Source organism: Corticium candelabrum, chromosome 9 (genome assembly GCF_963422355.1).
Source record: "Corticium candelabrum chromosome 9, ooCorCand1.1, whole genome shotgun sequence".
NCBI lineage: Eukaryota > Metazoa > Porifera > Homoscleromorpha > Homosclerophorida > Plakinidae > Corticium > Corticium candelabrum.
The window spans coordinates 427305-442633 of NC_085093.1; the positions used below are offsets into that span (position 1 = coordinate 427305).

A 15329-nucleotide genomic window follows, 5' to 3' on the forward strand; every position below is an offset into this window, starting at 1 on the left:
TGAAGGAACTATGCTGACTGTTGGTGATATATCCACAGATGGAGGTGGTGATGGTGGCACAATCACAGGTGGAGGTGAAGATACTGTTGGTGAAGGAACTACACTGACTGTCGGTGATACATCCACAGATGGAGGTGGCGGTGGTGGCACAATTACAGGTGGAGGTGAAGACACTGTTGGTGAAGGAACTACACTGACTGTTGGTGATACATCCACAGATGGAGGTGGTGGTGGTGGCACAATCACAGATGGAGGTGAAGGAACTATGCTGACTGTTGGTGATACATCCACAGATGGAGGTGGCGGTGGTGGCACAATTACAGATGGAGGTGAAGACACTGTTGGTGAAGGAACTATGCTGACTGTTGGTGATACATCCACAGATGGAGGTGGCGATGATGGCACAATTACAGATGGAGGTGAAGACACTGTTGGTGAAGGAACTATGCTGACTGTTGGTGATACATCCACAGATGGAGGTGGTGGTGGTGGCACAATTACAGGTGGAGGTGAAGACACTGTTGGTGAAGGAACTACACTGACTGTTGGTGATACATCCACAGATGGAGGTGGCGGTGGTGGCACAATCACAGATGGAGGTGAAGATACTGTTGGTGAAGGAACTACACTGACTGTTGGTGATACATCCACAGATGGAGGTGGCGGTGGTGGCACAATTACAGGTGGAGGTGAAGACACTGTTGGTGAAGGAACTACACTGACTGTTGGTGATACATCCACAGATGGAGGTGGTGGTGGTGGCACAATTACAGATGGAGGTGAAGGAACTACACTGACTGTTGGTGATACATCCACAGATGGAGGTGGCGGTGGTGGCACAATTACAGGTGGAGGTGAAGACACTGTTGGTGAAGGAACTACACTGACTGTTGGTGATACATCCACAGATGGAGGTGGCGGTGGTGGCACAATCACAGATGGAGGTGAAGATACTGTTGGTGAAGGAACTACACTGACTGTTGGTGATACATCCACAGATGGAGGTGGCGGTGGTGGCACAATTACAGATGGAGGTGAAGACACTGTTGGTGAAGGAACTATGCTGACTGTTGGTGATACATCCACAGATGGAGGTGGTGGTGGTGTCACAATTACAGGTGGAGGTGAAGACACTGTTGGTGAAGGAACTACACTGACTGTTGGTGAAGATGTTGAAATTTCTACACAACGCATCACAAACCATCATGTTAGCAATCCAGTACTGTAAAATGTTCCTACTTAAATCAGAGCTGAACACCATTCCAACTTCTGTATCAAAGATTAAGTATACTAATTAATTAAGTAATAGTATTATATTATTTTTATATTACTATTTCATTAATTAATAATTATAATTAACAGTACTTATTGCATAACGTAAGTCTAATGTGACAACTGAGGTTCCAAAATACAGCCTGAAAGAGATTTTAGAACAGATCCTGAAAAACAAAAACAAACAGCTAAGCTTGGATGCCCAGCCCCAGCCCCAAGATTGAGTTGGGCATCCAAGCTTAAAAACACAAAACATTTTTAATACCACATTTATAATCAACAGTACATGGATATCTGTATTGTTGCCCTGCAACACATTGTTCCTACTATCAGACCACAGTGACACATACACATATACAAGCAAGTCAGGTTCAACCTACGTAACCACTTCCCTTTCCTCTCTTTTACTTGAGTCTTTCCATGCTTTCTTTCAAACGTTTCTCCTCACAACCAAGATCACCATATTAGAAGACAACCAAAGTCGCTGAATCAAACTCACCACTTATCTGTTACAATTTATACCTAGCCCCATAGTCGTGTTCTTCTCTATGCGCGCATATGCGAGTGACATCGTCATCCTGTAATGTTATTACAGAGCCGTTTCATGTTTATTAGAAAAACATTACCAAAGCCATGCTGGATTCGTGTAGGGGACCCATGTATGTAGCACCAAGCAGTGCCAAATCATTGAAATGTGTATCTCGCACTACCATGCAGCCCAAAAAGGTTTCCCAAAATCAAATCTATGAACACAAGTACAATCACCACACCCTAACTATTATTAGTGTACATTACGCGCATGCAGTGTTCTCCAACTCGGTAGGCTACTACGTACTCTATTCTAGGAATGACAAAATAACGAAAACGAACAACTGCTGTCGTTCTGGACAACATCGCAGTTTACTCAGCTAGAATTCGCAGCAAAACTTGAACAACTTGTAAGCCGTTCGTTTGTACTTCGCGCACATAGGTTACTGAACCCGACTCACATGCAGCTATGTGTCCTGCAACATACCCACAGCTCGCCTAGTCTTCGGTTTTCAACTTTTGCCTCTTCATACTGAGGAAGAGAGCGCCAGGTGTCGACCATCGCGTCGTAACAGACTCTGAATAAAAACATTCCAGGACACTCCACCTAGCAACGTCGAAACTGGATATGCGCAATGACCTACTGGTATTTACTAAATTTACACTGCGGCCCGCTGAGTTGAAATGAAGTGACGGTGGTAATGGATGCTTCTATTGGTGGTTGGGCAATCTGATTATAGCCACAAATGAAGACGCACTACATGTACAGTCCCATGGCTGTGATTAATCTAGTACCACCTACATCCGTCTATTAACCCGCCCACATCCGGTTAGTCATCAAACCGGTCACAGTAAAATAGCTCTACTAAAAAGCTCTACTTTAGTAGATATTCGATACCTTGCGAACATGATAATGAGCGCATGCGCAGAACGTTTGTTGAATTGGTCTACCGCGTTCGCACCTACTACTTCCGTGTACAAGAAGCCATCTGTTACACAATAATTATTGTAGACATCTCTGGCTGGTATAAGTATGCCATAATAAGTATGTCATAATAAGTATGCCATACAGTAAGGCTGCTCGATAGGGTTTCAGTCATTTGGTCACCGCGAAAACTCTAGCTCCGAGGCGTAGTCTACTAGGGATATGTACGTAGGCATAACACCCAGAGCCATCTATAGCTCTTCAACACTGTACATTGTCCTACTGACGGAAATATTTTTAGGGTGTACTAGTGCCCGACAATCCATTCCATGTCTCAGTCTAACTAAGGCCTTACCCTATTTGTTGCATGTCTGTTTCACATCACCCGCCCGCATCCGAACGACAGCGCCGCACTGATTTCACCATTACGCCACTAGTCATGTAATGCGCGTATGCATATGTAGCAACTGTGTAGCGCACTAGTTACTTAGCGTACGTTAGTTGACGTCATTAGGTAGCGCCTATATAACTTGTGAATTTGCTAGACTAGCTTAGTATTGATCGTGTACCGTGTAGTACATACGTGTATTGTGTAGTACGGTGTATCGTCTACTTATGTAGAGCTTAGTTCAAGTTCACTACTTGGTGTACGTAGCACTTGCGTAAGGATTGATCAGTTGATCGTTCGAGTGTGTCCTATATACCAGTGCCTGCTTGGATTATATTACACGAGAGAGTGCAGTATAGCACGGATACGTCTAGACAGGAGTACAACGTATTTTATAGAACGTTGCGTCTGGACGGTGCTACATTTGGTGTCAGGAGTTCGGATCTATCAGCGATACAGCAGCATTTTGCTGAAGTGATCGAGTACGGATCTGACAACGATAGGAGCATTTGCCGAAGTGATAGTAAGAAAGTGTCTTTGCTTGTACGTGTATACTATCGCATTACAGTGTGTACCGTTGATTTGAATTGCGGTACCTATATTTTGAATTGCGGTACCCATACTTTGAATTGCGTTATCGTTGCCCACAGTTGTGGTATACTGGTGCTTTGAATTGTGGTACGGTAACTAATGGCGCAGCAAGGACAGGAACAGGAACACCAGCAACCGCACAATCCGTGTTCTCTTGGAAGCCGGATAGTTTCTCTTCCCGATTCGTTTAGCGACAGTGATATCGAACAATGGCTGAAGAAGTTTGACTTGTGCGCGGATGCTAATGGCTGGAATACAGAAGACGGTGGGACTAAACAAAAGATCTTACCGACGTATCTGAAAGGACGTGCTTGGGTGGTTTACGATCGTCTTACCGCAGAGCAAAAAGATACGTATGCACACTTGTGCACAGCTCTCAAGGGAGTGTTCTCACCACCAACGGCAGAACGGCGGCGACTGTCTACGCGACAATTCAAAGACCGCAACTGAAAAGCTGGTGAGCCTATGGAAGTCTACGCAGGAGAGCTGGAGCGACTGATTGACAAGGCGTACCCGGAACTGTCAGCCGCTATTCGGCAACAGCAGCTAACCGACAGATTTATAGAAGGCATGCCTGAATTCGTTCGTCATGAATTAGAACTCCACGCAGAAACCACGCTGGAAGCCACAATTACAAGGGCGAAAGAGTTGATGCTGTTGCGTGATCGGCGTAAGACAACCGGAGGATTACAGGCGGTAGTTAATGCCGTCGATGAGAGATGTCCGCCACCTCCGTGGAAGTCAACAAAAGACGAGTACATTACGAAGCTAGAGAAGAGACTGGAACAATTGGAGTTACAGCAACAACAACCAACGTCTCAAGGGCAACCTACTCAATCTGCATACCCAGTTGGACGACGTCCGGCTACCAAACCCGGAAGTGGTGAGCAATTGTGTTACAAGTGCAATAGGCCAGGACATCTGCAACGCGATTGTCCATTGTTGAGGTTCACACAGCCACGCGGAGGAGGATGTTTTGTCTGTGGTAGACAAGGCCACATGGCTCGTGATTGTGACCAGAGACGTGACCGACGTGACCAACGATCTATGGCATCATCAAGAGACATCGATCGCCGCGGTAACCACCTGCCCACAACAGGACAGACATCTAACCGAAACAGTCAAGGGAGGTTTTACCAGGTGAATGGCATGGCTAAATCGTTAGTGGTTTGCGGTACTGTGAATGGAATAGAGAGTCCGTGCCTTATTGATACTGGCGCGTCTGTATCGTTGGTCCCTATATCAATGGTGGTTGGAAAACTGCTACTTCCGTGTTTGGTTAATGTAGATTTACAGGCGGTCAACGGAACCAGGTTGCAGGTACTGGGGGAGGTCGATTTGCTGGTCGGTTTAGACCATTGGGTAGCTCCGCATCGTTTTATGGTTGTGCCCACAGATACAGGGCCCATATTGGGATCTGACTTTCTACTCCATCATGGAATGATAGTAGATCTGAAACGAGGACGTCTGGATTGGATAGGAGGGTCTCTGCAACTCAAGAGAGATGTACCAGAAGAACGGAATGAAGATGTACAGAAGTGTAGTTTGGTTTTGGAGACACAAGTACAGACACCAGGGATGGAATGTGTGGTTACCATGACAACAATAATCAATAGTGATGGGCAGCAGTGTTCAACTACGACTACTCAAATGCTGGAGCCAAACCAAACGCTAATGGACAGTACAGGTGCTTTGATTGCCAGAGTATTGGTTCCTGAATCAAGTACAAGAAGCCCAGTGCAGCTACTGTTTATGCAAGGTTCAAGGTGTCTCAACAAGGGGACGGTATTGGGCACTCTTGTACCTGTTGATCAGTGTATTCAGACAGATTCTTGCTGTACTATTAACCCGACCTCACATGAGAAGAAGGACGACTTCGAATTCCTCAAGCAGTTTGATTGGTCAGCAACTCGTTTGGCCCCAGGCGAGTGAGGCCTACTGGACAAGCTTGTGTTAGATAACAGAGAACTATTTTCTCAAGGAGACGGAGATGTGGGGAGATCCAACATCGTTCAACATGCCATACCAACCCAACAACATAATCCTGTCAAGCAACGACAATATCGGTTGCCGCAATCACTAAAGCCATTGGTGCAGCAACAAGTTCAAGGCATGTTACAAAATGGGATTATCACACCATCAGCTAGTCCTTGGTCCTCTCCTGTTATTTTAGTGCGAAAGAAGGATGGCAGTTATCGATTTTGTGTTGATTACCGGGCCTTAAACGGTATCACCATCAAGGATGCCTATCCACTACCTCGAGTGAATGAGACACTAGATTCCCTGGGAGGAGCTCAATACTTCTCAACATTAGATTTGGCCAGCGGCTATTGGCAGGTTGAGGTTGACCCGAGTGACAGACCGAAAACAGCTTTTTCGACACCACAGGGCCATTTCGAATTTACAGTAATGCCGTTTGGGTTGTGCAATGCCCTTGCAACCTTCCAACGGCTAATGGAATATGTGCTAGCTGGACTACAGTGGGAACATTGCTTGGTTTACCTAGATGACATAATTGTTTTCTCAGAAACATTCAAGGAACATATCACTAGGCTCTCAGGAGTTTTTGATCGGCTACGCAATGCAGGCCTCAAGCTGAAGCCTAAGAAATGCTGTTTTGCGAGGTCAAGTGTCCAGTACCTAGGACACATCGTGTCTCGAAGAGGGTTAGAAGCAGAGAAAAGCAAGGTGCAAGCAGTTCGTGATTATCCAAGGCCTACAAATGCGACTGAGGTGAGCAGCTTTTTGGGGTTAGTAGGCTACTACAGACGGTTTGTACGGGGTTTTTCGACAATTGCAAACCCTCTGTTTAACCTAGAGCGACGTGCGACTCACTTTTACTGGGGTGAAGACTGTGAGGCAGCCTTCAATGAGTTGAAAACAAAGCTGACTACTGCTCTCATTCTTGCGTTCCCCAAGTTCGATGTTCAATTCACTCTGACAACGGACGCAAGTAACCATGGTCTTGGTGCAATACTTTCTCAGAAGTATGAGGGGAAGGAGTATGTAGTTGCGTATGCCAGTAGGGTACTGCACAAAGCAGAGCTTAACTACTCTACTATAGAGAAAGAAGCCCTTGCTTTGGTGTGGCAGTGGGACACTTCAGACCATATTTATTTGGAAGATCATTTGTGTTGATCACAGACCATTGTCCGTTAACGTGGCTCAAGACCATCAAGGAACCACGCGGACGTTTAGCAAGATGGTTATTGCACCTGAGTGAGTTTGACTGGTCCATCCAACATAGACCAGGTCGACAGAATACAAATGCAGATGCATTGTCTCGCCACACACCAATTGCACAGAAGGAGGAAGTCCAAGAAGGAACCACGCTCGATGATCGATTCGAAGACATCTCGACACCCGTGGTTGAGTCAGCCAATGCTGTTGGACTATGCCCCACGTGGACAAGATCCGAATTGGCTGAGATGCAAGAGAACGACCCAGTCATTTCCCAAGTACTCCAGTATTTCCCTGATCATCCACCCGTACGAGGACCTTGGCGTACTAGTCAGCAGTTGTGTGCTTTTCGCAAAGTGTGGCACCAGCTCAAAATAGAAAATGGTATTTTGTACCGGTATCGACCACAAGCCCCAACTCAAGGAGGTGACGACAGTCCAAGACTGGTGGTCCCAAGATGCTTGATTCCCAAGGTGTTACATAGTCTGCACGACCAAGGTGGACACTTTGGCGTCGACAAGACAATAGACAAGGTCTCGGAGATTTGCTGGTGGCCAGGATACACTAAGGACATCCAGACCTATATTCACACGTGTCAACAGTGTGCCAGGAAGAAGCAGCCCAAGAATCCAATTCATGCTGACTTGCAATTGATTTCTATTGGAGGTCCAATGGAAATGTTGGCCATGGATTTTGTTGGGCCACTACCAACAAGTAACAAGGGGAATAAATATATCCTAGTCATGGCCGACTACTACACCAAATGGGAGGAAGCATTCCCGCTTCCTGACCAACGAGCAGAATCAGTGGCAAAGGTTCTCGTCCAAGAAGTTATTTGTCGTTATGGAGTGCCCGCAATCATCCACAGTGACAGAGGAGCAAATTTTGAAGGAAGGGTGATGCAAGAAGTCTGCAAGCTATTAGGGATGAAGAAGACTAGAACCACCTCTTATCATCCTCAATGTGATGGACTAGTGGAGCGGATGAACAAAACGCTCATCGAGGCATTGTCAAAGTATGTTGAAGGGAACCAGACCGAGTAGGACGAGTGGCTACCTTTAGCACTCATGGGATACAGAACCTCGAAACATGCATCCACTGGAGAAAGTCCACACGAGTTACTGTTTGGAAGAAAAGCACGACTTCCAATTGATGTAGAGCTTGATAAAGCATTACCAGAGGAGCAATCTACAACACAATTTGGCAAAGATCTGAAAGCTAAACTACAAATAGCACAAGAAATAGTAAATGAAGAAACAACAAGAGCACAGCACAGGCAAGCAAAAGTCTTTAACCAAAGGAATAAAGAGACAACAAAGTTCAGAGAAGGAGACTATGTGTGGCTGTACAGTCCGGCGGTTAAGAGAGGTCTATCACCAAAGTTGTCAAAACCCTATTCTGGTCCGTTCAAGATCCTGAAGCTCCACAGTGACAACAATGTCTCTATTGTTCACACACAAGGAGGTCGACAGCAACGAGTCCATCTGAACAGATTAAGACACCACTACCGACGACCCATGGACTTGCAGGATCCAGAGATGATGTCAACTCAACAACAGAACAAGCAGACAACTAAACGACGTTTTCCATTGCCTGATCGTAATGACCATGAGCGTGCGATGGGAGAACTGGGAATCCGTCACGAGATTGTTGAGCTGTCCGACGCAAGTACACCAGAGGTTGACAATGAAGTCGAGCAGCCGGAGCCAGAGCTTCAGATGGCACATCCGGTTCGTCCTTTTCGAAATCGGCGACCACCTGGCTGGATGAACTAAGAAGAATATGAGTTAGACTTACCGTAGTGTTGTGTTGATTACTGTTACCTTGACTTTGACTCACGAGGACGTGTTTTAGAATAAAGTTGGATTTACAATATGCAAACGCTTGAGCGTCGTGTCGCGTGCGTCGCGTCGCGTCGCGTCGCGTCACGTCGCGTAGTACAAATTCAAATTGTAAATGGTCTACGCGACGCGACGTTCGACGGACGCGACGCGACGCGTCCAAATAGAACCAAGTTCTATTTGAGCGTCGAATCGGAAGCTGTAGTCGCGTCGGAAGTAGCACCTTCATTTCGACCAATCACAGCCAACTATAAATGCATGTGTGGCTTCCGTGGGCAATGATTATTGATTTGGGCGCTGTACTCGACGTTGAGCGGTCTATAGATTGTGTAGGGAGCTGTCCTTGCTTGTGGATGATCAACTGCAAGACGTACAAAGACCTGCGTGCATGGGAGAACGCCTCGAAATTGATTTTGAGCAAGCTGGGGGTTCCGGCAGAGTTCTGCTAGTAGGAAATCGAAGCGCGAGTGGTCAGTTCAATAATTCAGGCAGCGACGTCTACGGCGCGCTGAAATCGTATTGTGAATGGTACGACGCGTGTAACGCGATACGTGCCACTCCCACGCAAGACAACGTGACTGGACGCACGCGACGCGACGCTCAAGCGTTCCCATATCGTAAATCCAGCTTTATTAAGAGGGAGGAATGTAGCAACTGTGTAGCGCACTAGTTACTTAGCGTACGTTAGTTGACGTCATTAGGTAGCGCCTATATAACTTGTGAATTTGCTAGACTAGCTTAGTATTGATCGTGTACCGTGTAGTACGTGTTTTGTGTAGTACGGTGTATCGTCTACTTATATAGAGCTTAGTTCAAGTTCACTACTTGGTGTACGTAGCACTTGCGTAAGGATTGATCAGTTGATCGTTCGAGTGTGTCCTATATACCAGTGCCTGCTTGGATTATATTACACGAGAGAGTGCAGTATAGCACGGATACGTCTAGACAGGAGTACAACGTATTTTATAGAACGTTGCGTCTGGACGGTGCTACACTTAGATGCCATACCGGTACGTCTGAACCATCTTCCGTGTCTCATTTTTTCTAATTGCGCGATGTCTGCTCTTCTTATCTACACGGTCTACTGTAAATCTTAGAAAGAAAGACCTTTCTCCGCCGCGGGGGAGATGGCCAGCTCACGATTTACCGCGCACGCGCAGGCACACCCACGCAAACTTGAAAACGAAAGCTAACGACAAATGTGTTAGGTTCTTTATCCACACATTTACTATTTACCATCTTGAGATAGCTTGCTGTTGAACGACAAAGCGCTTTCTCGATTGTTTTCTAGTTGCACGTGACCTGGAAATGGGTGGAGCACAGAACATCACGTGATGGCATCCGAAACTCGGTGCGTGAATTAGTTTAGCCATGGAGGGGTGCCGGACGCCGCCGGCAACGCAGATCGTGCATCTATCTTTACATGGTAGCTACAAGAGCTGGCTAGTATTGAGGAATAGCCTGTACCCGTGGACGATGCGCCGGTAGCAGTGTTTCTTCTACAGAAATTCAACAACTGCAAGTCAGCTGTATGCGTTTGTACACTGCTAAGCTAGTCTACAACTTCATACATGGTAGATGTCTGTCCAGATGTCATAGCGCTAGTGCGCGCTATGTGCTCCACCCATTTTTGAGTCACGTGGAAATAGACGAGAAATCGCTTTGTCGTTTAATTAAGTTAATTAATAGCATGTTATCTCAAACTGGTAAATGGATAAATGCGTGCATAAAGGCACGATTTCAAGTTTGCGTAGATGTGTCTGCGCGTGCGCTGTGAATCGTGAGCGGGCATCTCTAGAGTCACTCTAGCTGTCATATTTGCATGATGATGTCTAGAGCTTGTATTACCTCTTGTTACCGTGGATGCTGATCTGTTGTGTTATAATATTATTTATACCGTGCCCGCTGACCGCCGGTGTCACGTGACATAATGGTAAGTACTGGCCCGCCCTCCCGCGTCAGCCTGGGTGATGTGAAATAGACATGCAACAAACAGGGACCTAACACTAAGGACCAGCCATCAGCATGCCATACTGTACTGATGTATACATCCGTTTCCCCACACAATCCTACTGTAATACAATCGCAGTCAGTTGTTAGGCCTAACCAAAGCCTAACATGCTAGTTTATGTATCTACTTGTGATGACAACAAAGACATGATAAAAGTTTATGAAATCAATCAACGTGGTGTCAATCTTGAAACATTCAAATGGGAAGTTGGTACAACAAGAACAGCAAACTACCAAAGTTACAAACTCTGGTAATTACATGGTTTGATAACACTAAAAATATAAATTATGTATAGACTGTATTCTAGTGCCACCAGAAACTTACTGAAAAGCTCAAACTCAATGATCGTACAAAGTGCCAACAACGTGGTGGAATATAAAGCATCTGTCCTTCCCTAAGTATACAGTCTGTATAGCATGCTTTCCTGAACTCAGGAAATTGTTCTAGATCAGGATCTTCCACATCTACTTGACTAGTGTTTGACAACATCGAGCCTTGGTGTGGATAAAGATGAGCTGTCTCTTCTGCACCGTACAAACGAATATACTTCGATCCAACAACTTGAGCCAACAAGTTGTGTTTTGGGTCATAATGAAGAGGCGAAACAGTACCACAAGGCCCAAACCAAGCATTGATTACAACATCCTCCTCATTCTCCTGTACGTTATCACTAAGCTTCACTTCTGGCTTTGAGCTTAAACAACAATAATCAGGAATGCATATGTCTTGTCTCAACTCAGGTATTTGCTCAAATAGGGGATGCTGTGCCACATAGCCAGTCACATCATCCTTGGCATCATTCTTAACGTATTTGTCTATAAAGTTTGTCAAAGTCATTAAAGTTTGTGACCAAGACTCATCCGTATACCGAGCTCCAAGCTCAACTGGTATGGTGCGGAATCCACACGTGGATTTCAAGTAAGCAATAGTCCACTTTCGGTGACTCAAAGCTGGCCAATGGTCCATACTACCAATAATTACAACAGGCATATGAGTAGACATGTAGACAGACTGGAATAGCTCAAGTGAAGGCCGTTCCAATTGAACAATGGGGTATAAAATAGACGGTTCACTGTTCAGTGCATGAACGCTTTTATTCTCATCTATTTTACACCGCTTGCAAGATTCCTCACCGAATGAACCATCATCTGTAGAGTGAGCCCCATTCGATCCTAACAGACAACTCAGTCTACTGGCTAGAGAAGAAAGTACACTGTCTTGTATAGGAAAACCCATTAGAAGACCCATATCACAAACACCTAAAGCCTCTTTCCACACATCTCTGCTAGGCAACTGAGACCAGTCTCCTGACGTTGTTGAATACAATATACAAGCTGCCTTCAGCAAGCTGGCGTGAGCATAAAGTTTTCTCCAAGCTACCGAGACATCTTTCCAGTAGCCAGAATTTAACCTCTCCCAGCAGTAGTCTAAAACAGCTTGAATATGTTTCTTCCCTAGATCTAGGTTTGTTCTACACCTCTCCTGCAACAAAGCTTGTTCGACTTGATCGATTGTATCAACTATCGGCTTGGAGTCACCAACAGCAGCTAGTTCGAGCATCAAACCTTCGTAGTTTCTTAATCCTAGACGAACTGGAATCGTCTCGACGTCAATGATCGACATCTACTTTTAGTAGTCTAGACAGAATTAGAAACTACCCGTATGTTCCTCTTCTATCCTCGGAGGTCCATGCACCAAATCGGCACAAATAGGTCGCGACCGAATTTGTTGTGTACTAAAGTTTTTCAGTAGACTTGGATAGTACTTAAGCTTTCCCGGGAAGAAAGGAAAAGCATTACAAGTGCAACGTGCACACAGTTCTTTGACACACACTCTAGATCTAGATAGCTGACCTAATTATAACTAACACTAACACTAAATTAAATTTTAGTGTAGTTAATTAAAAACACACACGCAGTTATCTACCTCACCATTACATATTGCGTTTTCTTTCTTCTTTTATCACATTACTTCTTTACTCTTTAATTAATTAATTGCACCCCTAGCTAGGGGATCGACATAGAGAAGTACTAGTAACAATAACACTAATAAAGTGAAAACCATGGTATATTTGAATATTCGACTACGTGGTCACAAGAGCCAACAACAGTATACCTGGTATCTAGAACAATAATAATGATAACCAGTATAACAATAATAAAAATAGTAACTACAGGTGCACTGCATGTATGCAATACAACAACTTCAGGCTGCATGCCCTAGTCAATTAATGAAGTCATCCTATTGTTTGTACTTATTAATATGTCAATTGTCAGTGGTATCAACATCTACACAAAGCATGCAGGTACCTATGTTGTTTTCTCATGTGCTTCCAGTTGACTACAGCAGCTTACATCTGCCAACAACAATCACCAACAAGCTATTATAAATTGTGACTCTAGAACTAATTAATTAATTGAACAATTGTTAGTGATCCAACCTAGCTCTATCACTTGATTAGCAGCTTGACTCCAACTAACTCAGGTGGTAGTAATCTTTTCCTTCTTCAAGATTCATGGAAGCCAAGTTCATTTCAAATACCCCATGTGTCAAATCCTGCATGAACCAAATTCACCAACAAGCTTATAACATTTGGAGAAGGGTTAAAGCATCTTACCCATTTCACACAAATTGCAAATGGTGGAGTGGCACATTTGAAATGTACAATGGGAATGCGAGGTTTAGGAAAGCCCTGCAAAGCAAGCAAATGTCCAATAGCATGAAAGAACTTATCTGTCACAGATAAGTATACAGGAGCATTCTCAAATGTGTAACACCCTTTAGAAATTTTCTTGGAATCAACATCACAGAACATGATGACCTAACAGGAAGATATGTATTACCAAGTGTGTGTGTGTGTGTGTGTGTGTGTGTAATTAGTGCGTGTAGTTTTACTTTCTGTCTATTCTCTTCTGTTAATGACTTGTAAAAATGACGACCTTGTTTTCCAGCATTCCAGATGGTGAAAGATGGCCAATGGCATAAAACAGACTTTTCAAACTCCTTCACCTGTATGTCCCAGATTGTCTGTCTAATTCAAAATGCAATCTTTGTTGTCAACTGACTCAAGAAATATCATCTTTTAGTTAATACAAGATAGACTACTATACCTGTTAACTGAGAATGTCATCGCTGAAGGATGATATCTGTAGAATAGTAAACGTTTGTCTACCCTATGTACATCATTTCCTAACTGTAGATGCTTGTGGAAAAAGATCAAGTCTTCTGGAACTCCCTATATTGAAACATTATTAAGTTCAAAATGTCTTGCAGTTTTCCAGTGACTTTCCACTACCTTGCCACCTTCAGCAAATGGTCCGGCAGCATCAAATACTGACCGGTGACAAAACCATGTTGGTTGTATGATAGTAGGGCCAAAGGAAGTAAATCTCTGGCATTAATTAATAAAGTAACCAACACAATTATTTATGACACAGATAAACAAACTGACTATCAGAAATAAATCAAACAAAAGAATTAATCATAATAATTATAGAGAAGATAAAAACAAAAAACAAGAAAGCACAAAGGATGAAAGTGCCATTCAATTAATTAATATACCTGTGTGAGAAGCTGCTTACAACTAAGTGAGTTGCACCATCGAGTGTACCGTTCAGTAGACTTGGGAGGCAAGCGAGAAAATTTAGATCCAATTAGCTGCCAAATGCAACATTTCCAGCACATAAAATTCTATATACACATACACACACTCTACAAATGCAATTACTGCTCCTTGATGCTTCTGAGCAGCTTCAAGTTGAAGTTGAACTCGATTTGGGTGCATAATATCATCCTGTGCAAAGATATTGACAAGATTGAACTATGGTGTTGCTCTTTAGTACATTCTACCGCATCCAAGAAGCAAATGTATTCTCCGCAACTTTGATAAACTGCACAATTTTTTGCAAATCCAACTATAAGTAATAAAAAGATCTGTTTAAGTTCACTAATTAAATCAAATAATTAATATTAATCCTAGTAGTAATGACGAAATGAAGTCAATTAGCAAGAGTTAAAATCACCAGACACAATACAAACCTCCCTTGGGTTCACCGCTATCATGCCCTCCCAAAGACAGACAGATACCAGCATCCTGTAACCTTGTCCGCCACCGCTCTACAATCTCCAAAGATCGATCCTAAATTACACTCATTTAATTAATTAATGAATGAATAATCTATTAAATTATTTAACTTAATTGTTTTATACCTACCGTACTGGCATCGTTGTAAATTGACAATTCAAGTTTGCCTGCGAATTTCTGCGTCAGCACTGATTGTAAACAATCATCTATCCACAGCTCTGCGTTGTGCATTGGCACAACAACGCTCTAAAAGGTACAGAGTACACGAACAGCCATAATTATGACCTGTTGGTTAGTGTAGTGAGCTGTCACTATGTAGTAGTATCGTACAGATTCGTACCACAGACGGAACGGGACTAGCCATGCAAGTGCTGCATACGCAAGCACTGCTGCGTACGTTATCGGCTCTGCGCACACTGCAAGCCTCGAAGTCCCGTTTATTTACAGCTCCGATCGGTCATGTCAACAGGAAGACAAGCAGGTAGCGTTGCTCGTCAGGATAAACAAAC

General features: G+C 44.0%; 5 protein-coding genes across 6 annotated transcripts; 2 read left to right on the forward strand and 3 right to left on the reverse strand.

Annotated features, from left to right (window-relative positions):
• Nucleotides 1–2477, reverse strand: LOC134184009 (uncharacterized; the record flags this gene model as incomplete). The annotated part of the gene is made up of 4 exons (XM_062651608.1): nt 2445–2477; nt 2288–2378; nt 1366–1850; nt 1–1181 (listed from the first exon to the last, which is right to left on the reverse strand). Coding segments are annotated over exons 3-4 (1344 nt in total), but the record flags the coding sequence as incomplete, so codon positions are not given.
• A 1692-nt stretch (nt 2478–4169) lies between these two features.
• Nucleotides 4170–5636, forward strand: LOC134184262 (uncharacterized). The gene has a single exon (XM_062651907.1). It carries the CDS (start codon nt 4170–4172, stop codon nt 5634–5636), a length of 1467 nt encoding a protein of 488 aa, XP_062507891.1.
• Nucleotides 5637–7951: 2315 nt separating this feature from the next.
• Nucleotides 7952–8659, forward strand: LOC134184263 (uncharacterized). Its single transcript, XM_062651908.1, has one exon. It carries the CDS (start codon nt 7952–7954, stop codon nt 8657–8659), a length of 708 nt encoding a protein of 235 aa, XP_062507892.1.
• Nucleotides 8660–10915: 2256 nt separating this feature from the next.
• On the reverse strand, nt 10916–12381 carry LOC134184493 (lysine-specific demethylase 8-like). The gene has a single exon (XM_062652195.1). The coding sequence runs from the start codon at nt 12357–12359 to the stop codon at nt 11040–11042; it is 1320 nt and encodes a 439-aa protein (XP_062508179.1). The 5' UTR covers nt 12360–12381; the 3' UTR covers nt 10916–11039.
• A 404-nt stretch (nt 12382–12785) lies between these two features.
• On the reverse strand, nt 12786–15218 carry LOC134184196 (UDP-GlcNAc:betaGal beta-1,3-N-acetylglucosaminyltransferase-like protein 1). 2 transcript variants are annotated; one of them, XR_009970630.1, is made up of 14 exons: nt 15161–15218; nt 14950–15066; nt 14775–14874; nt 14586–14650; nt 14464–14529; nt 14298–14393; nt 14032–14127; nt 13847–13971; nt 13632–13767; nt 13489–13557; nt 13354–13428; nt 13177–13292; nt 13046–13092; nt 12786–12858 (listed from the first exon to the last, which is right to left on the reverse strand). XR_009970630.1 is itself a non-coding variant. In XM_062651822.1 (13 exons), the coding sequence occupies exons 1-12, from the start codon at nt 15182–15184 to the stop codon at nt 13212–13214; spliced, it is 1050 nt and encodes a 349-aa protein (XP_062507806.1). In that variant the 5' UTR covers nt 15185–15218; the 3' UTR covers nt 12865–13092; nt 13177–13211. The 2 variants fall into 2 exon arrangements, 1 of the variants encoding a protein (XP_062507806.1); XM_062651822.1 differs by lacking the exon at nt 12786–12858 and having other exon boundaries at nt 12865–13092.
• Nucleotides 15219–15329: the final 111 nt, after the last annotated feature.

What these genes read in the sequence shown, in the direction of transcription:
- LOC134184262 (XM_062651907.1), top strand. Translation starts at nt 4,170, where the DNA reads ATGGAAGTCTACGCAGGAGAGCTGGAGCGACTGATTGACAAGGCGTAC.
- LOC134184263 (XM_062651908.1), top strand. Translation starts at nt 7,952, where the DNA reads ATGGGATACAGAACCTCGAAACATGCATCCACTGGAGAAAGTCCACAC.
- LOC134184493 (XM_062652195.1), bottom strand. Translation starts at nt 12,359, where the DNA reads ATGTCGATCATTGACGTCGAGACGATTCCAGTTCGTCTAGGATTAAGA.
- LOC134184196 (XM_062651822.1), bottom strand. Translation starts at nt 15,184, where the DNA reads ATGGCTAGTCCCGTTCCGTCTGTG. An exon ending in TAGCGGTGAACCCAAGGGAG is followed by an intron (nt 14,651 to 14,774) that starts GTTTGTATTGTG and finishes TATTACTTATAG; the next exon opens with TTGGATTTGCAAAAAATTGT. An exon ending in CAGAAGAGAATAGACAGAAA is followed by an intron (nt 13,558 to 13,631) that starts GTAAAACTACAC and finishes TCTTCCTGTTAG; the next exon opens with GTCATCATGTTCTGTGATGT.